Consider the following 26,883-nt stretch of genomic DNA (forward strand, 5'->3'; position numbering starts at 1 on the left):
TTTACATCCACAAATTGGTGCTCTCGTTGAGATTCTTGATCAAACGCTCGTAGAAGACTCTCGCATTCAAGGTTTTTCGTTTTCTTGTTCCTTTGTAGATTTTTTGTATGTTCTTATTCTTGGATTTTTTTTTTAAATTCTTCGATAAAATGTAAAAGAAAAGTACAATGGTAAGAGATTAGGAAACCTCAACGAACGGAAATTCCAACATTCAAGGATTAGGACTGCGGCAATCTACAAGGCTTAACACAACAATGAGTGGAGCGGCACCACCTCCACAGGGCACCATTGTGGCAACCACCACGGTGGTCACCATGACAGCCACCCTCGACAAGGTCCACGACACCACAACCATGGCCTAAGATGTGCCATTCAAGCCCACACGGACCCAAGCCTAAGCCGAGATGCCTAAATCCAACGTGAGCCCAATGCGTTGCCAAGCCGAGCCCTAGTCTAACACCTCGACCCGAAAATTTTTATTCCGAAAAATAATTTTGGTGATAGGCCAAAATAAACTCTTGTTTATTTACCACCATCAATCACAATTTCTTTAATAACTTCTTAATTCCTCACATATTTTATAGCTAAATTTATTTAACATAAGGTCCATCTTTAAACTAAACACCCAATCTCCTTTCTTCTTTCTAATTTTCGATAAAGATTAATCTTGGTTATTTATGACTGCATCTAACATTCTCGTTAGACTGCCTACGTACCTTACGAAGGAATCAAGCCAATCGTAGTTCACATTTCATTTTCAATCCATTTCTGATTATATTAAAATAACCAACATTAGCTTTAATAAACGAAACACATCAAAGGGACACAAAATCATATTTAGAATATCAAAATTTGCACAAAATGGTAGCATTGGCCCACTAGCCACGCGCCGCCGTGGGTAGCAGTTTCCGATGAACAGAAACCCAGTCTTCCAATGAACTCCAAAAATTACCAAATTTTGTGACAAGTAGAGTTCAATGAGAGGAACAACTTTCATACATGGGCTGAAGTCCAATTCGACTGAGAAACACCTCAAATCGCCATCGAACCGCCGGAAACCCTTGAATTAGGTGTTTTTGATTCGACTCCAAAACAACTCTGACGCCTCAATCAATGCATGGGCTTTGTTCCAGGCCTCAAGGGGAGTCTAAAGATGGTGGTAATTGAAAGGTTTAGCTTTAGGATTTGGAGGAATCGCCACCCCAAACCCGTTATACCCACTGTCGGTTTTCATAATTTGAAACCCAAATTTCATCGAATTTGGGGTGGAATGAGTAGAAGGAAGCTCTTAAAGTGTTTCCCAAGTGTTTGTTTGGCCTGAAAAACTACCTGAAAGGTGTCGAAAAATATGAAACCCCGTTGGGTCGGGTCATGGGTTAGAGAAAGGTCTGGGTTTTTCCCCCTCTTTATCTCTTCCCTCATTTCCCTCATTTCTTCCCTCTCCTATTGGTTTACTCCTCCTCTTTCTTCTCTAATTCGTCCGCCCCCATCCTTTTCTCTCCTTTCCTTTTCATCTCAGCTACACACGTGGCATCACAGATAATTGCTCCAGCATCTGAGGCTTTCTAGATTAACAATTAAATGACCATTTTGTCCCTATCTTTGTTCGTTTATATCTCTTTCGTTATAACTCCGTTTTGCGAACGGTTTTAGTCTACGCGCTCGTAGGGTCGTCCTTTATTCAAATATGTCAAGAAATACGCTAAAATATATGAGGGTAAAATACGTCCTCATATAATTACGTTAAACCAACTATGGCATTTTCATCTTTTCCACTTATCAATAAATTTTATGACGTAGATTATAATAATTTTCGGAAACAAAATGTTAAAATTTCTCAATTAAATTTTCATAACCATAAATAGATGTATTTTTTATTTTCTCCACATATTCGTGTAATTAAATTTTCAGGGTATTACATTTGACCACCATTAAAATAAATCTCGTCCCCAAGATTTCTACCATCGAGTAACGAAAAGGAATTTAAAGCTAATCCCACCATTCCATTTATAGTGAATAAAATCATAACCTCAGTCTACAACTTTATTCAAGGTCCAAAAATAAATACTAGCATAAGAACCACAATCATGGGTAAAACTACTTACCAACATTGGCTATACATAGTGACACACCCCGACCGAGATCGGAGCGTGCTGGCCGTCACACAAAGGTGACGTAGCCATGTGCACGTGCGGAAGCTAATAAAGTAGTAATATAAAAGTACGAATAATTCAAAACTAGCATACAAGGTACTAATATAAGTGCTAGTAAGTGATATACAAAATCAGAGCAGGTCTAAAGCAGTCCAAACAAAAACGATAACAGTAGTACGCCCGAAGGCGACCCTACAAAGTGGAGTGTCTGTCAGAACGCCGAAAAGCTCTCAAGGGAAACCACCGCAACGGCTAAGCAACTAGAACCTGGAGGGGCGCAAAACAAAAGCGTGAGTGGGCAAAAACAAAGCTCTTTGAAAACCATTTAGCAAAATACAATCTAACCCCTCGCCGTAAAATCTGTACACTTCCCAGAAAATAAACATATGTACGTATGTATAAACATGCACAACATGCTCAAGGATATGCCAATCATGCTAAAGATATGCCATGCCAAAGCCTCAATATGAATGTAAGTGCCCAGGTATAAATCATATCAACATCATAACATCTGGCAGCCGGAGTCACCTAACGTGACCTGTACGGCTGCATCTAGAGCTCAAATCTCAACTCTAAAACTGAACCTGCCCACGAGTCGGAACCACTCAAGGTGGTCTGTACGACAGGCCTGGGTGTAACATATATATATACGCTCTAGTGCTACGATCACGTGAAGACTGTGCGACTAATCGCGGTCACCTACGAGTCGGAACCACTTAATGTGGTCTGTACGACAGGCCTATGCACCTAGCTTGGATCCGTGTGGTGCGGGAGGTGAACATCACGTGAAGGACTGTGCCCTACTCTGGGCGGGAGCACTAACACCGGGGGTGCAGGTTATGAGCTCTCTAGGCATCTCAAACCACTACTGAAACATAAACGTGAATGTCACTTACCTGGCACTTACCTGCGCGTCCACAGCACCCAATATGCATATGTATATGTATGCCACTAATAATGCATGCAATGATGCGTAAACGATAATAATAAAGTGCATGGCATAATGTAAATAATCCTTTTTAAACAATTTATGGGAATATAAATGTATATAGGTATATACGGAAAACAAAAGCCCACTCACTGGTATGTAGAAGGGTCGTAGCCCCCCTGTCTCACGTGTGCACGCTCGTCCTCGGGGTACGTGTCACCTAAATGCGAAACAACTATAAAAACGTTAACTTTAAAGCACATAACCCGTTTCTCGTAATAACTTCTCATACATTGCTCAAAATGGACAAATGAATATACCCACGTGCTCTACACAACCTCAGGATCACAACCATATTTTTAGAATAATTTTTGGACCCCACACGCGCCCCCACGCGCCAGCACAGGCACGGACCTACGCGCCCCCCACGCGCGGCCACGTGCCGGCGCCGAAAACTGGGAAAACCTGCAACTTAGGTTTTCTCGCTCATTTTTCATCCGTTTTTCGTGATTCTTGGACCAAATGAAAGCCCTAGACTAGTAGAACATGTCCCAACAAGTTTTAAGGGCTAAAACTAAGAGATTATACCTGTGCAAAAACTCCAAGCTCGGCCAACTTCGAACAGGACGATCCTGACGTCCAATTTTGTCCAACGAAGCACTCCGAGGCTCCTTGGGACCTCACCAACACAACTACAAGCTTCAAAAGCCCAAAAACTCAATGTATAAATTTTGCATGAACAGTACTCTAAACGGACGTCGTCGAATCGACGTGAAAACGAAGTATTCCTCACCTGAAAATGGTATGGCTGAGCTCGCCTCGACCTCACGAGTTGAATGGTGTAATTGGTTCCTTCGATCTGTGATGGTTTGGGTGCTTTTGATGTTTGTCCGTACGTCGAAGGAAGAAGAAGAAGGAGGGAAGAGAGAGAGAGAGACACGGGACAGAGGCAGAGGGAGAGGGAGAGTGTGGCAGTGTGTGTGTGAGTTGTCCAACACCTGCCACCCCACACAAACAACCCACAACGTGCCAAAAACGAACTAGGGGCAACATCGTAAATTCACACGTGCGTTTCGAAAGTTCCGGGACGGGATGTCACACATAGCCGTTACCTTGATTCCTTCTCAAAATTTATGGCCATAATCACTGGCAATACCCAACATCAAAAAAATTTTGCTATATCCATTTTGGCAAAACAATTATCATATATTTCCATCATCTGCCAAATAAATATCATAATTTCGAGCCATAATCAGTAGTGGCTAAGTAAATATTACAATTTTGCCGTTTATATTCAACGAACTCAATTTCTCATTCTATTATTCATGTCCACCAATAATTCAATAAATGAAGAAATCCATGGTTTTTTCACCATTCCAATTATAATGAACAATTCATAACTTCGATTTATGATTTCTTTTCCAATTCGATAAATTTCATCTTGATTTTCGTAAATATTTAAATTTTCTGCCATAAATATCATTGGCAAAACAACGATTTCATCACCTTTTTCTTTTATCCCAATAAGTGACTAGTAATTGGAAATGATCGTAATATACCTGGCTAATACATATCACTCATTTTTTTATCACTTCAATAATCCATTCTTACAACCCACACATGGAGCTTCTCACCGGAAACATTGTGTCTTTGTGCCCACTCATCCATTTCTCATATTCCACAGGTCATTTTACCCATTCCAACATTCATCCACATTCCACGGGCCTTTTTTGCTCAAATCAACATTCACGGGCCTCTTCGTCCAATTCAATATACACGGGCCTCTTCGCCTAATTCAACATTTCTCAATTGCAGAGGTATAATACGACTTTTTCATCTACTTATCACATTTTCACAATGATCTTAACGTTCAAAATTTTCATAATACATAACATAATATCAACCCAATTCAAGATTAATCCTAGACTTTAATCAAGTGCTCGTCTTTGAAGCTATAACATAAAATATGACATTTTAAAAATTTTCTACTCCCACTCAAAATCAATTCACTTTATAGCGATTCACAATATAGGCATTTCACATAAATTCATCATTACTCAAAGAACTTATGAAATAATGCAATATCAATGCAATTCACAATTCAAATCCACAACCATCAATAATGTCTCACATTGTAAGGTAGGATCATTTGCTCTGATACCATTTGGAACACCCCAACCCGAAATTTTTAATTCCGAAAAATAATTTCGGTGATAGGCCAAAATAAACCCTTGTTTATTTACTACCATTAATCACAATTTCTTTAATAACTTCTTAATTCCTCACATATTTTATAGCTAAATTTATTTAACAAAAACATAAGGTCCATCTTTAAACTAAACACCCAATCTCTTTTCTTCTTTCTAATTTTCGATAAAGATTAATCTTGGTTATTTATGGCTGCATCTAACCTTCTCGTTAGACTGCCTACGTACACTATGAAGGGATCAAGCCGATCATGGTTCACATTTCATTTTCAATCCATGTCCGATTATATTCAAAACTGAAATAACCAACATTAGCTTTAATAAACGAAACACATCAAAGGGATACCAAATTCGTATTTAGAATATCAAAATTTGCACAATATGGCAGCATCGGCCTACTGGCCACGCCTCGCCGTGGGTGGCGGTTTTCACTAGTTTTCCGATGAACTCCAAAAATTACCAAATTTTGTGACAAGTAGAGTTCAATTAGAGGAACTACTTTCATACCTGGGCCGAAGTCCAATTCGACCGGGAAACACCTCAAATTGCCCTCTAATCGCCAGAAACCCTTGAATTGGGTGTTCTTGATTCGACTCCAAAACAACTCTGACGCCATAATCAATGCATGGGCTTTGTTCCAGGTCTCATAGGGAGTCCAAAGATGGTGGTTATTGAAGGGTTTAGCTTCAGGATTTGGAGGAGTCGCCACCCCGAACCCGTTACACCCACCGTCGGTTTTCACAATTTTAAGCCCAAATTTCATCTAATTTGGGGTGGAATGAGTAGAGGGAAGATCATGGAGTGTTTCCTAGGTGTTTATTTAGCATGATTCGCTGGAAAAACCGCCTGAAAGGCATCGGAAAGCATGAAACCCGTTGGGTCGGGTCGCGGGTTAGAAAAGGGTCCGGTTTTGCCCCTTTCTTCTCTCTTCCCTCATTTCCCTCCTTTATTCCCTTTCTTATTGGTTCACTCATCCTTCTTCTTCTCTGATTTGTTCGCCCCTATCCTTTTCTCTCATTTCCTTTTCATCTTAGCCACACACGTGGCATCACAGATAATTACTCCATCAATTTGGAGCTTTCTAGATTAACAATTAAATGACCATTTTGTCCCTATCTTTGTTCGTTTATATCTCTTTCGTTATAACTCAGCTTCGCGAACGGTTTTCGCCTGCGCGCTTGTATGGTTGTCCTCTATTCAAATATGTCAAGAAATACACTAAAATATATGAGGGTAAAATACATCCTTGTATAATTACGTTAAACCAACTATGGCATTTTCCTCTTTTCCACTTATCAATAAATTTTACGACGTAGATTATAATAATTTTTGGAAACAAAATGTTAAAATTTCTCAATTAAATTTTTGTAACCGTAAATTCATTTATTTTCGATTTTCTCCACATATTCATATATTTAAATTTTCAGGGTATTACACCTTGCATCGCATCCACGTGCTCCACATGCCGAGCAGCACACTCTCGTGGCCCAGCCTACTCCGGTGGCATTCCAAGCAACCCAAATTGGTCCAAGATTAGTTCAACCGTCCCGGCTTTAAATTTCTAGGCTTGCGATTGAACCAGGGACAATTTCTTACACAACTCGTTAACACGACAGGAAAATAACGCGTTTCGGGTCAACATGATAACTAATCGGGTCATTATCGGGTCACACAATAATAACCTGTTAATAATGGATCCTTAACAGGTTTACACGAGAGTGACATGTAAGTAACTTGTTTCGACACGGTAAGAAAAAAGTTATTTTGATGATTTTAATATTTTAAACGACTAAAAAAACTTACTATAAAATTCAATATATATAATGAATATGTATATATTGTTTATTAATTATTATTCTATATAAATTTTAAAATTTAAGTTTTATTTATTTAATTATTTTTATAGTATATTATGGGCAAAGTTTGAGATTAAAAATCATAAAACACATTAAAAATAAAAATATCAAGTAATTTAAAAATACCAAACACATTAAAAAATTATAATAATTAATTTACATGTGCAAAAAATATGAAAAAATATGCAAACTCTCGTAGTCGCATCCTCTACGCTTTGAGGATGGGTATATGATCGTTTGAATTTTTAAAACCATACAAACTCTCATGAATAGTATTTTTAAGGGACTTCAAAATAAACAAAATTCATAATCATTAATGTATTAGTCTAAAAGATGTGAAAGCATAATAAGCGTTCATAATTGCATCCTCAACGCTTAGACGATGGTCACATGGTCATTTAGATTTTAAAACCCTCCAAATCTCATGAACAATGACACACCCCGACCCAGAAAGTCCACTTAGACCCTGAATCGAGCTGTGCTGGCCGACACCTGGAAGGTAACGAAGCCATAAAATGTGATAGTGCATAAAAAGTGAATAAATTTGAATCTAAAAGTGTCTAAGTACCAGAGTGCGCTATGAGTGGGAGCGAACCCATTTCACACGCGATGTCAGAGCATAAGTAAGGTACAGTAGTGTGGGTAAGAATCATACCCTCAGAAATATCCATTAATACTAAGATTCACCACAGATTCTTGTCGATATAAACTCAGCAGCTAAAACCTGGAAGGCACCAAACAGAAGGTGTGAGTAAGCAATAAAACCAAGCTTCCCAAAGTTATTACCTCTCTAAAAGTAATGCCCTAAATGTAAAACCCGTATCGTTTTCCATAAGATAGTACAACATATATACATATATCCAAACCATACTCAGAAATGACCAAAACCACGGTTTGCCATCAAATCCACCATACATTAATAAGTAGGCCAAATGAACTAAATCAATACAAAGTAATATATCAGTCAGAGTCATCTAAAATGACATGTACAACTTATCCATATCTCATCAATCATGACTAGCATATAAGTCGGAGTCACCTATAGTGACATGTACGACTTATCCATATCTCATCAATCCTGGCTAGCATATAAGTCGGAGTCACCTCTAGTGACCTGTACGACTTATCCATATCTCATCAATCATGACTAGCATATAAGTCGGAGTCACTTATAGTGACCTGTACGACTTATCTATATCTCATCAATCCTGGCTAGCATATAACATTTAACTCAATAAGTATACCTGCACACGAGTCGGAACCACCTAAAGTGGTCTGTACGACAGGACTGGGTGTAAATAAATACGCTCGAGTGCTACGATCACGTGAAAACTGGACGAATAATCGCGGGTCACCTACGAGTCGGAACCACCTAAAGTAGTCTGTACGACAGGACTGTGCACCTACCTTGGATCCAAGGTGAACATCACGTGAAGCATAAGGTGCGGGAGGTGAACATCACGTGAAGGACTGTGCCCTGGCCACGGGCGGGAGCACTAACACCGGGGTGCAGGTTTATGAGCTCTCAATGCATCTCAATATAACATGTGCAACTTATGGCAACCAGTACGACAGTATCGAAGTTACCTAACTCATAACTGTAGTCATGCTATAACGTAATCGATTCAACTAGTACCATAAACTCACCTGAACTTACCTGGGTGTCCTGAGTTCACCTTTGCATTTGAAAGCATTCCCAATAATTATATGCAAGTAATATACATATGGATATATCATGATGCAATCTACTACTCAACCATGTCGTAGCATTTTCAATTATAAACAATATGGTGTGAAGTGTATAATCAGTAACGCCCTACTCCCAAACTACTTATTTTCAGGGATAATTATCCATGACAACCCAATTACCTCTAATTTAACTAACTAATTCACAAAACTAAAACTTGTCTTTACCAATTTCCTTCGCATTACTCAATTTCCCAAGCAAGGCTTTTGTCTCAAATATTTTATGGCTGCATCTAACGTTTCGTTAGACTGCCTACGTACCCTAAATAGAGATCAAGCCATTCGTAGTTCATATAGGTACTTCAAGCATTCACAATAATTATATGAAGGTAATATACCTAATCAATTTAAAAGTATCGATAGAACTCTCAATAATATGCACAATAAAAAGGAAAAGATCCACTCACCTGGAGTCCACGCTATACTTCTCTAGCACGCGCATCGAGGCGTCCTGAATGATCGGTCCATGTGGCCAATTATCAAATCACATCTTAGAACCTCAACAACATTCTGAAATAGTTTGATACCCATTGACCACAAGTCAACCGCCGATCAAAGATCGACGGTAGGGTTTACAACCCTGTATAACTTGACCCGGAAGATCCCCATATCAGATTTTCAATCCACAACTCCCAACGATCCACAATATGTTTCTAGAATAACATATTAAAATTTCATTACAATCCAACGGTCAGATCTCTGCCAATTGCCTAAAACAAGTGGCCGTGAACATTTATTTTACTAACTTACAAATCCAATTCAGGAAGATCCGTAAGTCGGATTCCCGATCCGTAAATTCCTATGATCTTTAAATATTACGTATTATAATGTATCCAATTTTGGTGACGATCCAACGGTCGGATCATCGATTCACATTTTTATCAAGTAACGTATCATAACGAATTTAGGTTCCAATGATCAACCTACGTCATTCAAATGACAAAACTGAATTCAAAACATTCGACATAGCCTAAAAATAGCATTGGCGGCTCACTGGCCACGCGCCGCCGCACGCGCCGCCGTGGGTGGTGGTCGGCCGCCCCGACTCGCCGGAAAATCCAACTATTTCCAAAAATTCTCAAACTTCACAGAAATTAAGATCTCAGTGAGTGGAGCAACTTTCATACCTGCCACGAAGTCCAAAAGTGGACGGAATATGGTCAATTTTTCCCACGAAGCCGGCGGGTGCCTAAGACTTCCCGACGTCGATTCGTCGTCTACGGTGGTCCAACGGGGTCAAGGTTGGTTGGGTTTTGCTCCTGGGATGATGGGCTACAAAGCCCAAGTGGTGGCATCGGCCTTTGCTTTGCCGATTTGCCGGAAAATCGAGAAGGGTGGCCGGAGCACCATTGATTTTCGTCAACTTTCGTGGCCTCAAACTTCCACATCCCATGGTTAATCAAGGTGGTTCTTGGGTGGTTTTTGTAGAGGGGAATGAGAGCTTCAAGATGGTGGTGGTGGCATCAAAAAATTCCACCGGAGTTGGCCGGAATCGGCCTTGGAAAATGGGCACCCGCGGTGGGTGCGGGTGGACGAAAACCCATTTCCCTTTTTTTTTTTTTTTTTTTTTTTTTTTTTTTTTTCTTTTTCTTTTCTCCCTCCATTTCTGATTGGCCTTCCCCCACAAAGTGGGGATTTAATTTAAATAAACACTAACCTTGAATAACCAATTTCGAACGTCTGTAACTATACCGTTATAATCCGGACTCGCAAACGGCTTTCGCCTATAAGTTTGTACCAATGAATACTACGAGGATATGCTAAAAGAATAAGTCCCACATCTTTCAAGTCGATGGTCAACGAAAGTCAAAGTCCTTGCCTCTAGGGCAATTTCGTAAATTCACGCTTTTAAAATAAAATAAAAACGTAAAATTTGGAACGGGTTGTCACAAACAATGTTTTTTATTTGAGGGCAAAATTAATAATAATTATTGTAAAAATGTGAAAAATGTAATCACTCGTAATAAAAAGCTTTACAACTTTCATGAAGGGGTCAACTCCGAAATTTAGTGTGTATATACTAATTTAGTATTATGTTTTACATTTTTTTGGGTCAAATTATGTTTTTCATTTTCATTTTTATTGATTTAAAATATATATTCATATTATCCGTTTACTTTAATGGGTATTACACGACATGATCCGTTAAGCTATCGAGTATGACACGAAAACAATATAAACACGAGAAACACGACACGAATGCCAGATCTAATATATATTAATATTAATGTTGCAACTTGAACGGAGAGAGAGAGAGAGAGAGAGAGAGAGAGAGCATGATGTATATGTGTAGGGTTTGCTGATTTATAACTTTAAGGTTAAATTATGATTGTGGTCGGAGTTTCACCTTAATCTTGTTGTTTTAGTTTTCGTGATTTTATTCATGTAAATTGAAAGTGCATTGATCAAAGTAAACTTCACTTGGACCGCAAGCAACTTGGTTCACAAAGTTCGACTCATGTAGTTTTCTCCCTAAAAAAACAAAATCAGTCTTTTACAATTACGGTATAATAATATTTCATTCAGGTTCCACTGTCATAAATGATGAGTCAAATACATAATTATGGCTGGCTCATTGTGCCTGAGTTATTTCAAAGTGGATAATACTTGCATTCTCCTATGGGGAATAAACATATCCCACCCCCTATGAATAACGTATCGTCAGTGTATAAATTTGATAATCAAAACAATTCAGTTTCCTTATCTTCATTTGTGAAGATCATCCATACAAAACATCATTTGAATCGGAAATCGCTTAGTCATCAAAATATATCAAGAAAGCAACGATTTATCATGAATATGTCATATGGTACTCACACCAAAAAATTGTTCCATACATTTGAATGTATGTATACTTCACTGGCGGAGGCGACGGTCGCCAAGGATGGCTTTGGCGACGCAAAACGGACTTCAAAACTTTATTCTAGAAAGCTATTCGTTCCAGATTGTTGCCATGCTTCATGATCCTTCTCCTAAATGTCAAAGATTGGGCATATTATCGAAGACACGAAAGCTTCGTTGGTTTCAGTCACAGGAGTTTCTTCTACCCATGTTCGTCGCCAAGCCAATGGCGTTGCTCATCGCCTAGTGCGCGCTGCCCTACTTTGTGAAATTAATTGTACCTGGGATGGGGCTTCATGGGGCCTCATCTCAAACCTTCAATTTGAAGAAGCTAATATGTAACCGTGATATCGTCCATTGGACTTTTAATGAAATCTATCGATCTTTTCTCAAAAAAATATATACTTCACTGAGATCAAGAAGACATGGAATATAGAAAGAGGACAATAATATAATTGATACTATGTTAGTATGTATAATTCACTGGCAGATCAATATTGTATTAGGTGCAAAGTACAATTATTTAGGATAATCTTCCCACTCAAACCTTTTTAAAAGAAGCTAGTATCTCTCATATATCAGAAAATTTTACCATGACAGAACCACTTTCTTGGTTGTAAAGATTCCTCTGGCTACCTATTTATTTATTTATTTTTTTTATTTTTTATTTTTGTGTCTAAGTTATTGTATGTTACAACTGCATTCTATACATTAAATGTGAATACGATTCACCAACTCTTGGAAACTTAGAGAATATACAAACAAACATAAAGGGGTCTGTCACCACGTGTGACATTATATTACCTTATATTACTATCCGACCAAATTTTTTTTATATGTATCGGTGTATCAAATTATATGTTATACATCGAGTTGGGCTGGATCAACCTGCACCCTCTTGGGTTCAAGTGTATCTTGCCTGAGCCCAATTGTTTCAGGCCTAGTCGATTTAAACCCAAAAGAAAAGCCAGAACTCCAGGCCCAATATTATCCAAATTATGCAGTAAGTTGAGGTAATTTAGGCTCATATCAGAGTGATCCACTACATTCAAAGTGATCCACTACATTCAAACTAGAATGAAAGTGATCCAATCTACAAAAGAAACTAGCGTTCAGAAAATTATGTCCTTTTTTTTTTTTTTTTTTTTTTTTTTTTTAAAATTGATATTACTAATCTAAGTTCTAAGTTAGAATAGGAGGCGGTTGAAGAAGAAGACCTTTTGCAAAAAAAAATAAAAAATAAAGGGAAAAGAAGAAGATCTTATTCTTCAACGCAATTCACCGTTTACAAAAAGATTGTCATTTGTCATGTATAGGTAAGAAAATGATAAACACATACCTTTTTCCAACCTAAATACACAGTTGTTTAATCATGTATGTTGTTCTCTTCGGTGGAAAAAAGAGCATTTTGTGCAAGACTCTGACCTCCCTAATGATTAATGGAAAATGATAAATACATTTTTTTTTACTTCTCACATACATCTATTTAATCTTGTCCTTTGTTTTCGCTTGATATATTTAATGTGGTGGCCAAAATTTTAAAAGAGTGTGAAAATCACTTCCATGAATAATTCATCAATAGAGTCTACTTCAAATAGGCCTGGCAAGCGGGTCGTGGTTTGTCATATTCGTTTTGTTTTCATGTTATACCCATTATTTTAACAAATCGTATTGTGTCAAACCTGTTATTTTAACCAATACTTAAAGAATTGATCCGATAACGGCCTAACTCATTAAGTCTCAACCTAAAACCTACTAATTTTGTATCATTTCATGTCTAGTTAACAAGACATTGTAGCTACTTAGTATTACGATCTAGTGGTATTCCTCTTTACTTGTAAGTAAGAGATCTTATGTTCGATTCTCGCGCAAAGATGAATTTGAACCACATTATTACTAAGTGTAGATAATATAATTTGTTAAAAAAAAAAAATGTAACCTCAAGGGACGGCTGAAAAAATGTTGTGTCTCTGCCCACGGGTACGCGTGAGAAATGAGGAATCTCACAAATCGAATCATTTTCCTTTGATCCCAAAAAATTAAAAAAATTAAAAAAAAAAAAAAAAAGTAGAAAAAGGGATGTTGCGAAAAACATCCTCTCTCAGGGTCTCTCCGCCACCACTGAACCATGTTTTCAACTTGCTCAGCATCGTCCTTAAACTTTGTAAGCTCTCTCTCTCTCTCTCTTTCGATCTGTTGGTTCTCATTGTTATTAATTGACTGAGTTGTTTTTGCAGAGTAGTTTTCATTTGGGTCTTGGAAATAACTGGAATTTCAGGACTTGTGCAAGGCCAACCGCTTGTCTTTCCCAGTCCCAGGTATCTATCTATACGTTCTGCTCTGTCAACGCAACTACCTCGTTCATCTTTCCTTCTTTTGGCAAGAACCCAGTTCGAAATTTCCAACTCTCGTGTACTCTTCGTTGACCTGTTTTTTCTTTTCCTCCTCGTCTGTGGATGATGTTATCCATTTTGTTTCCTAGTTTGCTATGAAAAATGAAAAGTTTTTGTTGTGTTCTGTTTCGTATGTTGAAGATTGTCGATGTTTCTGTAAGGATGATTCAGAATAGTGAATATTAGAGTGGTTAAGAATCCATGTTGTAGATTATTACTTGTATAAAATGATGGTTTTGAAGAGTGTGAAACCATTGTCTAGACTCGAGGGATAATTCTCTGAGTCTGAAAAACACTACTGTGGAGAAAAATTTATTTTAATGTTGCAAATTTAAGAATTTCCATCAAAATGTGTTGTTGCCTGTGTGTGACTTTGTACAGTTGAGCTCTTTTCTTTTGGAGGCTATTAACTTAATGGCAGTTTTCCATCGTTGGCGTCGGGCTTACTTTTATAGTTGGAGATATTAGAAATCGTGAAAGAAGTGAAAGCATTGATTTGATTTGCCATGATAAGGGTTATGGTTGACTAGTTTTTGGATAAGAATCAATAGTTTGATTATGAAAGAAAAACGTTGAAAACAATCTTTGGAAACTTCTGGTGAATTTGTTAGCAGCTCAGTCTGGATTATATGCTTTAGAGCCGGAAATGATATCTCACTATGGTTTGTTTAATGTCGGAAATTGCTCTCTATAAGCTTATGAAACAACTGTGTGCTCCGGTTCACAAGTTTGTTTATCATGAATGGAGTAAACATGAGGACGTCAATGGAGGTCACAGATGGCCTGGAGGAGATTCTAATGGGTAGTAACGTCTGCATCCGTTTATTCTTCGAATTTTCTTGCAGGAAAGTGGGAATCTAGAGCCAATCAAGAAGCAAGATAAAATTAGTGGGATTGGAAAAACCAGGTCTGCCACGAAGGATCAGGTCGTCATTTCCAACACTCAGGTTTCTCAGCAGGAGAGCTCCCCTCCACTGATTACTGCATTGAAGGCTTCAGCTGAACAAAGTGCTGCTACATTTCACTTCCCTGGGCACAACAGAGGTCGAGCCGCACCATCTTCTTTAACTAAGCTTATTGGCTTAAAGCCATTTGTTCATGATTTGCCTGAGCTTCCTCATCTTGATGACCTCTTTTCCCCGAAAGGGCCCATTTTAGAAGCACAGCAACAGGCAGCCAGTCTCTTTGGGTCAACCGAGACATGGTTCCTTGTAGGAGGAACCACTTGTGGAATTCAGGCAGCAATTATGGCTACATGTTCCCCTGGAGAAATTTTAATTCTCCCTCGCAATTCGCATATATCAGCCATATCTGCTATGATATTGTCCGGTGCAGTACCTAAGTACATCATCCCGCATTATAATTTTCACTGGGACATTGCTGGTGGGGTCACTCCATCACAGGTAAGTCTATGTTGTTACCTTTCAAAGCATTTCATCGCTTGTAGAAAGATTTGGTGTTAGTCTGTATATGACCCAATTTGCTCGTTATAACAGGTAGAGGCTGCAATCAAGGAAGTGGAGAAAGAAGGCCGAAAAGCAGCTGCAGTTTTGGTCACTTCCCCCACTTATCATGGTATATGCAGCAACGTGAGGGAGATAACCCAGTTGTGCCATTCTCATGGAATTCCTGTGATTGTTGATGAGGCTCATGGTGCACATCTAGGATTTCATCCCGAGATGCCATATTCGGCCATGCAGCAAGGTGCTGACCTAGCCGTGCAATCCACTCACAAGGTTCTCTGCTCTCTCACACAATCATCGATGTTGCATATGTCTGGGAGTATTGTAGATAGAGAAAGAATTTCAAGATGTCTTCAAACACTTCAAAGTAGTAGTCCTAGTTATCTGCTTCTGGCATCATTAGATGCTGCTAGAGCTCAAATTAGTGAAAATCCAGAAAATATTTTTGATAAAGCATTACAGTTGTCCATTGAAGTGAAGAATACGATAAGAAAGATTTCAGGTATTTCAGTTCTCGACCATCAAGGCTTCCCTAATTTCCCTTCAACCGATCCCCTGCGGCTTACCATAGGATTCCAACAGCTTGGCTTGTCTGGTTATGAAGCCGATGAAATCTTGTACAACGATCATGAAATCATTTGTGAACTTGTTGAAACCCAATCCATTACTTTTGCACTTAACCTTGGAACCTGTAGAGAGCATGTCCAGAGGTTATTGTCGGGAATAAAGCACCTGGTGGCCGCTTCTGCATCAACTCAGGCTGTTAAAAGGAAAGTGGAAGGAGTTGGTGAGTCTGCAATCTTTGCAGAAATTGAAACAAGCTTAGTTCCTAGAGATGCCTTTTTTAGTGGTAAAAGAAGAGTGAGGGTTGAAAACAGCCTTGGGGAAATTTGTGGGGAGCTTATATGTCCATATCCGCCTGGGATTCCGGTAATAATCCCCGGGGAGACTATCACAAAGAAAGCTTTGGATTATCTGCTACATGTAAGAAGCAAAGGTGCTGTAATCAGTGGAGCTTCTGATCCCGAACTCGCTTCCATAGTTGTCTGTAGCAAGTAATGCATTGTTTGGTTTGGGAGGGAGAAGGTGTAGGTACATTCCAAATTTTGTTCTGCTTCAAAAGATAGCAGCATATTACGGGGGGTTTTTTTTTTTTTTTTTTTTTTTTTTTTTTAATATTTATATTAGCAATATTGGGGGAAGAAGAATTTGCATACAGGATCTCGAATGCAAGGGTAGATGTTCTTGAATATTTGTAACTTCAATTAACTGAAAAACTCAAAAGATATCGTAAGATAGGATTCTAGAAGGAATAAGTTAAATTTATTAAGTAAAAAAGTCCAAACTCAATTTGGGTTGATTGCTTCTGAATGAGAACATTCATAAATGTTTTGCTACTTCTTTCATTGGAAACACGGTTAAAATTTTTATTAAAATTCAAGTGTTTCCTACTTGGAATTACTTTTCTTAAAAACACTTGGAAATGCTTCTTAGTATCCAACATTGTTATAAATAGGCAAAAGTTAGAGAGATAACTTTTACTAGTGATAGGAGCGAAGCAGATGTAAAATATAACACTGTAACTATAACATAAGGGGATGACAAATAAAAGAGGGAGGGATAGATAATGTTATTGATCTTTCTTGTTCTATCTGTATTTGGATAGTACATGTAGCGCTCTATTTATAGAGCAACTTTAGCACACAACTTTTGAAAAATACAATCTCCTTCATTTCCAAAATCCACATTACTATGTAGGTATTGAAAAATCTACCAATGTTTTCATTATCACTGTGGGTATTCATTAACCCACCAATATTTTCAACACTCCCCCTTGGATGCGCACGTATCAACATCAGTTGCCTCGTTAAAACCTTGCTCGGAAAAACCCAGTGGGAAAAATCCTAATCGAAGGAAAAAGAGTACAACATGCATGTATCATGGATGCTCTCCTTGATATGTATCTCCTCCTAATTCCGCATTTTTTCAAATTTATCTGATTGGTAAGTCGACGTAATCCGATACTTTGCACTAACTTTTGAAACATGCACTTTGGTAGAGATTTGGTAAACAAGTCTGCCATATTTTCATTGGAATGGATTTTTCTGACTTCAATAACTTTAGCCTTCTGAAGCTCATGTGCACTGAAAAACTTTGGAGATATGTGTTTAGTCTTATCGCCCTTGATGAATTCTTCTTTCATTTGGACAACACAAGCTGCATTGTCTTCATGGATGACAGTTGGAGTGTTTATCTTTGAAGGTAGACCATATGAATTCCAAATATGATGGATCATTGATCTTAACCAAGAACATTCACGACTTGCTTCATGTAAAGCAAGTATTTCTGAATGATTTAAAGATGTAGCAACTAATGTTTGCTTTGTTGAGCGCCATGAGATTGTTGTATCTCCATTCTTGAACACATATCCAGTTTGTAAGCGGGTTTTATGCGGATCAGAGAGAAAACCAGCATCTGTATATCCGACAATGATCTTGTCATTTGTGGATTTCTTTGAGTAGAAGATACCCATGTCTGTTGTCCCACGAAGGTATCGCAATACATCTTTGACTCCCTTCCAATGACAAATTGTTGAAGCAAAGCTATACCTTGCTAACAAGTTGACTAAAAAGGCTATATTTGGTCTAGTACATTGTGCTAAATACAGTAAAGCACCTATTGCACTTAAATATGGAACTTTGGGACTAAGGACTAGTTCATCATCTTCTTTTGGACGGAATGGATCTTTCTTAACATCCAAAGAACGAACGACCATTGGCGTGCTTAGTGGATAAGCCTTGTCCATGCCAATTTGCTTTAGGATTTTTTCAATGTAAGATGATTGGTGGACCAAAATTCCACTAGCACAATGCTCGATATGTAGGTCGAGACAAAATTTTGTTTTTCCAAGGTCTTTCATTTCAAATTTGTTTTTCAGATATTCAGCAGTTTTATTGAACTCTTCAGGGGTTCCAACTAGGTTCATATCATCGACATATATTGCCACTATAGCAAATCCAGAGTTGGATTTCTTAATGAACACACAAGGGCAAATGACATTGTTGATATACCCTTCTTTGATCAAATACTCACTGAGACGATTATACCATATTCGTCCAAATTGTTTCAACCCATACAATGATCGCCTTAATTTGATTAAGAGCATACCTCGTGGTTTGTTAATTGTTTCAAGCAACTTAAGTTCTTCTGGGACTTTCATTTATATATCAGTATCTAATTCTCCATATAGATAGCGGTGATGACATCCATAAGTTGCATGTTAAGTTTTTTTGAAACCACTAAACTTATTAAGTAACGGAACGTAATTGCGTCCATTATAGGAGAGTATGTCTCCTTATAATCAATTACAGGTCTTTGAGAAGAACCTTGTGTAACGAGTCGTGTTTTATATCTTGCAATCTCATTGTTCTCATTGCGTTTTCTTGTGCATACCCATTTGTAACCCACGGGGTTTACACCAAGCGGGGTTTGACTACTGGTCCAAAAACATTTACCTTTCCAAGGAATTTAATTCTGCCTGGATTGCATCTTTCCAATCTTGTCTCTGTTTGCATTCATCAACAAAGTGGGGCTCAAGATCATCACTTAATATGATTTCATTGGCTACTACGAATGCGAACATGTCGTCGATGATTATTTCATTCCGATCCCACAATTCATTAGTACAAGTATAATTTATGGAGATTTCTTTGCTTTCATGTACCTCTGTGTCTTCAGGTACATGTGTCTCATCAAGGACATTTTCTTTTTTTGAAAGTACAGAATCATGAATTGTGGATTTGTCATTCGTTTTCTCTTCTTGAATGATTTCATTTCGATTCAGTTGTGCCCTCGTCTTTCTCTTTTAGGGGCTGAATCTTTTGAACCTGAAGGTCTACCACGCTTTAGGCGTGCACCAGATGAATCATTCACTGCCACTTTATTTTGTCTAACAGGGACATCAATTCTTGCAGGTGCATTTTCAGCTGGTATATGTGATTTTGTCACTTTCATAACATCATTAAATGCATCTGGCATTTGATTGGCAATACTTTGAAGATGAACAATCATTTTTACTTCATTTTCACATTGAATGCTTCAAGGATCAAAATGAGATAAGGTGGGAACAACCCATATCAGCTTTTGCCGTTCTTCTGGAACGATCTTTTCTCCCCCTAATGATGGGAAGACTGTCTCATCAAAGTGACAATCAGCAAAATAAGCTGTAAACATATCATCTGTCAAGGGTTCCAAATATCTAATGATAGATGGTGAATCAAAACCCACATAAATTCTCAGTCGACGCTGAGGTCTCATTTTAGTGCATTGTGGTGGTGCAATAGGTACATAAACATCATAACCAAAAACTCGTAAACGTGAAATGTTTGGCTGATGTCCAAACACGAGTTGTACCGAGGAGTATTGGTGGTTTGTTATAGGTCTTAATCGAACTAATGATGCAGCATGTAAGATGGCATGTCCCCATGCAGAGACTGGCAATTTTGTTTTCATGAGCAGAGTGCGGACTATTAACTGAAGCCGCTTGATCAATACTTCTGCTAAACATTTTAAGTATGGACATAAGGAACAAGGTGTTCAACATCAATGCCCAATGTCATGCAATAATCATCAAAGGTTTGAGACGTAAATTCACCAGCGTTATCAAGTCGGATTGACTTAATAGGGTAATCTGGGAACTGTGCTCGCAACTTAATTATCTGAGCAAGAAGTCTCGCAAAAGCTACATTCCGAGTAGACAAGAGACAAACATGTGACCATCAGGTAGATGCATCAACCAAAACCATAAAATATCGGAATGGTCCACATGATGGTTGAATAGGACTACAAATACCCCCTTGAATTCTTTGCAGGAATGATGGGGATTCAACATCAACCTTTAGTTGTGATGGTCTAATTACCAGCTTCCTATGAGAACAAGCCTTGCAAGGGTTATAATTTGAGATAACAATGTGTCTACTCAATAATGGATGTCCATTAGAGTTGGTAATGATCATACGCATCATGGTAGATCCTGGGTGACCCAGACAGTCATGCCAAAGCATGTAAACTTTTGAATCAATGAACTTATGGTTCATGACAGTATGTGATTCAACTGTCTTCATGTATGTATAATACAATCCACTCGTCAAACCATGCAACTTCTCCAATATACGCTTCTGGGTATCATTGGAGGTAATGCATAGATACTCCACATTTTCTGCATTTTTTGTTTCAATGTGGTATCCATTTAAACGTATGTCTTTAAAACTCAACAAATTTCAAGTAGATAGAGTAGCTTACAACGCATTCTGTATTGACAATATTGTTCCATTTGGTAACATAATATGGGGTTTCCCATCTTTCAATTACATATGAAGGGCCTGATATTGTTGTTACCCTTACTTTTGTAAGCATCAATCTTAAGAAATACTTTCGATCTCGAAGTATTGTATGCGTGGTTGCATAGTCTACAAGATAAATATCTCCGCCATTTCTCATGTTTTGAGAATGACCATAGTTTTTATCCATGCTCTCTGAGTAAGGGAATCATAGTTAAAAGCAAGTTCTAACAGGAAATTTAAACACCACTTTTATTGAATTTGAAATGCTAGTTTTGAACTACAAGTTTAGTACATCAAACATAAACAATTTAGTCGGACCGGTATACTTCATTCCCCATTTCCACAATAAACTGAGACATCTAGGTGGGTTGTGTTCAACTGCCCTGATAAGTCACAAACTGGTTTAGGTATTTCCATGGGTTTAGCCTGGTCGAGAAAATTGGTCTCGACACCCTTTTCCTTAATAAAGGCTTGATATAGATCCACCAGATGTTTCGGGGTACGACAAGTCTACGCCCAGTGTCCATTGCCACCACACTTATGGTAGGCTCCTTCAGAGTTTCTGGGAGCATTGTTCATATGAGCTTTGCCTTTGTGACGATTCACATTTTTAAAGTTCGGGCCTGAATTATGCTTTGGAACCTGGTTGTGAAACTGGACACCATGATTCTTGCCTTTCTTGTTCCACCGTCCTCATCTGTAGCCACGTCGTCATTTATGATTATTGCCACCAGAGGATGTGGCGTTCACTTCGAGGGAAGCAGCATTCATTTCTAGGAATGGTGCAGATCCAGTAGGTCGGGGCTGATGATTTTTCATCAAGAGCTCATTGTTTTATTCAACTACCAGGAGCACAAATATCAGCTAGTTGTATTCAATGAAACCCCGCTCTCTATAATGTTGCTGCAAAAGCATGTTTAAGGCATGAAAGGTGTTGAAAGTCTTTTCCAGCATATCATCCTCAGTTATGGTTTCCCCATAGAGTTTCATATGGGAGCTAATTCTGAACATCGCAGAATTGTACTCAGCCACTAACTTGAAATCCTCAATCCTTAGATGAGTTCACTCATAACAAGCTCTTGGAATAATTACCATTTTCTGGTGATTGTATCTGTTTCACAATGCCTTCCAGAGTGCTAACGAATCTTCAACCGTTAGGTACTCGCTTTTTAATACTTCATCAAGGTGGCGACGGATAAAGATCATGGTCTTCGCTTGATCTTGAGAAGATGCATTGTTCCCCTCCTTGATTGTTTCTCCAAGATTCCCTACCTCCAAATGAATCTTGGTATCCACTACCCAGGTAAGGTAGTTCTTCCCAGTAATGTCCAGGGCAACAAAATCAAGTTTTGCCAAGTTCGCCATTTTCTTTTCTGAAAGAAAACTGAAATGTGTAAGAACTTGGAATAATATGTACTATGGAGGTATGTAGTGTTAGAACTTCTGATTCTTACAAATTTTTCATTTTGATCTTCAGGCCAAAATGATAAGCACTCAAAACTTCAGGCTCAAGATTTTCAAGATGAATGAGGAGTGCGATTGTACCGCACCATTCTCATTGAAATAACATAACATAGGATGGACGATTATTCTGCACCACTCAAGTAATAGGAAAATTTAAATATGCAAAGCAGGGTGGGCGATTATACCGCACCACCTAAAATTGCAATGAAATTAAACAGCAGGCAAATTTAAATATGCAGGGTAGTGTGAGCTATTATACCGTTCCACTAAAATTTGCAGTAAAATTAGATCTGCAATCCAAGATAGGTGATGACACCGCACCATCTTGGATTGCAATAAGATTAAATTTGCAGTTCAAGATGGGCGATTATACCACATCATCTTGGATTGCAGTAAAATTAACATAAATAAACACTAGGTTAGTAATCAAGATCTACACCAAACAAGAAATCAAAAATATATGTAACTGTTAGGTTGAGAACTAAAAGCAGGCATGGTGCAAATAGTTCTTCGCGATAATATATGCAGCGGTTGAGACCGAGGAAGAAGATGAACAGTAAAATCCTTACAGGAAATTTTTTTTTTTCTCTTTCGTTCGGCAAAGAGAAATGAGAAAATGGTTAGATTTTAGAGAGTCGTGCTGATAACGTGTTATAAATAGGTAAAAGTTAGAGAGATAACTTTTACTAGTGACATTAGTGAAGCAGGTGTAAAATATCACTGTAACTATAACACAAGGGGATGACAAATAAAAGAGGGAGGGATAGATACTATTATTGATTTTTCTTGTTCTATCTATATTTTGATAGTACACGGAGCGATCTATTTATAGAGCAACTCCAGCACATAACTTTTGAAAAATATGATCTCCTTCATTTCCAAAGTCCACATTACTAAGTGGGTATTGAAAAATCTACCAATATTTTCAATATCATTGTGGGCATTCATTAACCCACCAGTATTTTCAACAAACATTTGTTTTTCTAGAACGTGCTTTTGCGACCCAAACGCAATCATAAGCACACTTTTAACCATTTCAAAAGCAAATATGAAACAAGCTCTTAGCCTGGCTTACTAAGAGCATGTCCAATGAAATATACAAATTAAATAGACAAAAATGTATTATGCAAACTTAGTGCGATCCAATATAGCTATCCAGTTTGAAATATTGGGTCCAATGAAATATACAAATTAAATAGACAAAAATGTATTATGCAAACTTAGTGCGATCCAATATAGCTATCCAGTTTGAAATATTGCCTACTTGGGGAGGGTAGGAATAAGTGACTCATCAAAATCTTGTACAGAAAAATACATTCCCTCCCAAAGGACTGATTGACTGCTCACACAAGAGACGCTACTTTGCACTGGAAATATCTCTTCCTCAAAAGTTCAAAACTCACAAGCCACTTTTGGAGTGCATCAATAAATACTGCCATATCCATATACATGTAAAATTGTTCTTTGGATCTGACATGGCTTAATACAAAGTGGATTTCCTTTCTATGATGTCCCTTTTTTTTTTACATATCAAAGGAAATCAACCCTACAAAACTCCTACACACCAAAATGTTCTCATTCCTTTTTCTTCCTCATACGAGTTCAAAACCTTCCCTTTTCTTCTCCTGATATACTGTATACAACTGTGTACTAACAGGCGTACCAGGGCCGAAAACACAAAATGAACATTCATTCACCAAATAATGACGATTTGGTCACAGCTCTGTAGATGAGTACTGTTTCAAGATTGATCAGGTCTTTCTGGACTTGACTCCATGCTAATGTTCGGATCTGCCTTGTAAGTCTTTGATGATGGAGTTCTTGTTGCTCGCTTCTTTGTCGGTCGAACAGAGGGATCAAACAGAGGTTCCCTTGCTTCTGGAGGAGGGAGTGCTAGCCGACGAGGTTGCAATTCTGGACTGTCAGCTGGACCAACCCATGCTACTGGATTTACTGCAGTAGAGAGACAAAACTATTACTTTTGTGTTATTAATTCTTTTTCTGCAAGCAATGAAAGATACCATCCCTGAAGAAATAGGACGTCTAAAATCGAAGGGTCTCTATGTCAACGTCTTCATTCCCTCCCTGAATTTCATATATTACCTTATACTAATTGTCATTATATCGTTCACGTCCAAGAAGCAAGAAAGTTCTGTTAAACCAAATAGGCGTGAAGGAACAGGATGAACAGTAATGGAAATGGCATCACACTTTGCGGCATTACTATCGAGTGTAAATTTCCAAACGCATAAACTGACCAACCTTTCTATCAAGGTGCCTTAGAGACCATAGCTATTAAGTAAAATACCAGAAAGCAAAACCCAAATATTTTACAAAGTACACGGCATTCCAACAAACACTTCCCCTAATTTTCTTGACAGATACTTTAGACTTCAGCAAGCAGGAATCAGTGAAAGCGTTTTCACTCATTAGAACAATAATTTGGTTTTAGACATCAGGAATGAATGCCATTATATATAGAATCATCGGGATAGAATGCCATTATATACAGACTCATCAGGAAAGAATACCATTCTATATCTACTCAGGGGAAAAATATCTGAGGGAAAACAAAAGCCACAACTTAGAAAAAAGCATTTAAAAGCACAGAAGTACACATTGCATAAGAAATCATAAGGTCATACTTTCTTCACCAGGTGCAAGAAGTCTAGGTGTATCAGCAGAGTCTGTCAAATGAGCAGTATGCTTCTTCGAGTAATTGTCAGAACGCTTTCTCACATAATTTTCCTGCAAAGGCTTCGGAGTTACAAATGAGAACTGTGACATGTTCACTCCTGCATCCATATACTCGGGATGTTGAAGCAAATACCTGAAAATTCAAAACCAGCATAATTAACTATCAACCAAATGAGTGAAGAAATTCAAGCTGAACTAAACAAGAATCACAGAAACACACTTCTGGATCTCCACCGACGAACGAAGCTTCTTGCCTGTCGGCGATTCATAGTACCTGAACACACAAAATAGTGAAATGCGAGTGTCACAAAACTAAGTTGCATGTTGGCAATGTTGATGATAATGTTGCACGACAGATTACATACACGTCTGCGAATCGGGTGCCTCCTTCACCTCTGATCCTGAGCAATCGCTGCCATCCACGCGGGGGCTGAGCAATGTTGGGCTTATCAATGGCCCAGAGCCTGCTCCCATCCTGAGTAATGTCTTCCGGGTCATCACAAGACACCAAATCCCGCCATTCGCGTGCAGTTTCGCAGTAAAAGGGCTCTTCCAGAATATGCTCACGAATTTCCTCATACTTCTCCTTCGACGGAATGAGCCTCCATTTGAAGCAATTGGCACACTGCACAGTGAAGGCCCCAACCGACGGCAAAACCCTAGGTGGGTGATTAAACGGATATGTCCATGGAAACGACATTGGGTTGTTCGGGTGATCAAACGGAGACGAAATGAGGGTTTTGGCATTGTCATGCACTGTGTCTGCGGCATTGGCATTGGCATTGGCTGCTGCAGTTGCAGGGTCATACAGCACCAGCTCGTTCGATTGCAGATGGGTTCGAAGGGTTTCATCGTCCGAACCCGAATCCGAATCCGACGAAGTGGAAGAAGAAGATGGAGGGACGTCGATGGCGTCTTGGGGAGGCGTATTTTGTTCTTCTTCCCTCCTGAGCTTCTTGAATGTTATCTTACAGGGATTTCGAGAATCCATGGAAACGGCACAGAAATTTCTTGAATCCATGAATAACGAAACAGCAGATCTCAAACACCTCCTGCAAACAAAATACCCATGAGAAAAAATGGAAGATTTCGAAAGACCCAGATCTAGTTTAACGCTTACAAGGATGATGAGAGATCTGCGAGGATGATGATGAAGGTGGAGGGGTAGAATCGATCAGGGACGTTGGTTACAAGGAAATGCGCAGATCAGAGGTGAGAGCAGGTACTCTGCATCATCATCCAGTGACTGGAGCCTGGAGGTTCAACCCTGTTCCTGGGTGAGATGATGGAATAATGAAGAGGGAGTCCAGAAGGAAGGACATTATGGCTGGTGGGTGGATCATTTGTCACAAATATGATTTGTGCACAATTTTCTACTTTCCTTTGTTTTTCTTTTGTTTTTTTATTTTTTTTATTTTTGGTTTTGGGTTACTTTAATTACCGCAGTTTTTAGTTTATTAAACTTTGTTTCATTCATGGTAATTTGGATTTATTTGGAAGGTGAATTTTTATGGAGAAACACATTTATGTGCTTGTATATAAAGTCTTAAAGTGATTTTATCGAGCCGTTTAGTGTTACAGTTTAGTGGTATTTCTCTTCACTTGTAAATGAAATGTTCGATTCTCGCCAAAGACAAATTTGAACCACATCATAGCTAGCTCATTATGAGATTTAGCCCACTCTTACGCCCCTTTAATGTCAATAATATCGTTTGTTAAAGAAATGATTTTACGAAAACATCATGTCCTTCTTTTCATAATCTAAACTCAAATAATATTTGAATTGAAAATGA

At 38.4% G+C, this 26,883-nt stretch overlaps 2 protein-coding genes and 1 long non-coding RNA gene across 3 annotated transcripts; 1 reads left to right on the top strand and 2 right to left on the bottom strand.

Moving 5' to 3' along the window:
* Nucleotides 1-7,672: 7,672 nt before the first annotated feature.
* On the bottom strand, nucleotides 7,673-9,359 carry LOC148690071 (uncharacterized). The gene is made up of 2 exons (XR_015957587.1): nucleotides 9,298-9,359; nucleotides 7,673-7,868 (listed from the first exon to the last, which is right to left on the bottom strand). It is a non-coding gene; the product is annotated as an uncharacterized LOC148690071 (long non-coding RNA).
* Nucleotides 9,360-13,764: 4,405 nt separating this feature from the next.
* Nucleotides 13,765-16,964, top strand: LOC137732063 (uncharacterized). The gene is made up of 4 exons (XM_068471359.2): nucleotides 13,765-13,895; nucleotides 13,969-14,049; nucleotides 14,970-15,527; nucleotides 15,621-16,964. Exons 1-4 carry the CDS (start codon nucleotides 13,860-13,862, stop codon nucleotides 16,644-16,646), a joined length of 1,701 nt encoding a protein of 566 aa, XP_068327460.2. The 5' UTR covers nucleotides 13,765-13,859; the 3' UTR covers nucleotides 16,647-16,964.
* A 6,790-nt stretch (nucleotides 16,965-23,754) lies between these two features.
* Nucleotides 23,755-26,520, bottom strand: LOC137731848 (methyl-CpG-binding domain-containing protein 2). The gene is made up of 5 exons (XM_068471091.2): nucleotides 26,211-26,520; nucleotides 25,456-26,142; nucleotides 25,311-25,364; nucleotides 25,039-25,223; nucleotides 23,755-24,346 (listed from the first exon to the last, which is right to left on the bottom strand). The coding sequence occupies exons 2-5, from the start codon at nucleotides 26,109-26,111 to the stop codon at nucleotides 24,135-24,137; spliced, it is 1,107 nt and encodes a 368-aa protein (XP_068327192.1). The 5' UTR covers nucleotides 26,112-26,142; nucleotides 26,211-26,520; the 3' UTR covers nucleotides 23,755-24,134.
* Between the last annotated feature and the right edge of the window lie 363 nt (nucleotides 26,521-26,883).

Source organism: Pyrus communis, chromosome 16, assembly GCF_041283825.1.
Source record: "Pyrus communis isolate YQ-2024b chromosome 16, ASM4128382v1, whole genome shotgun sequence".
In the NCBI taxonomy this organism is placed as follows: domain Eukaryota; kingdom Viridiplantae; phylum Streptophyta; class Magnoliopsida; order Rosales; family Rosaceae; genus Pyrus; species Pyrus communis.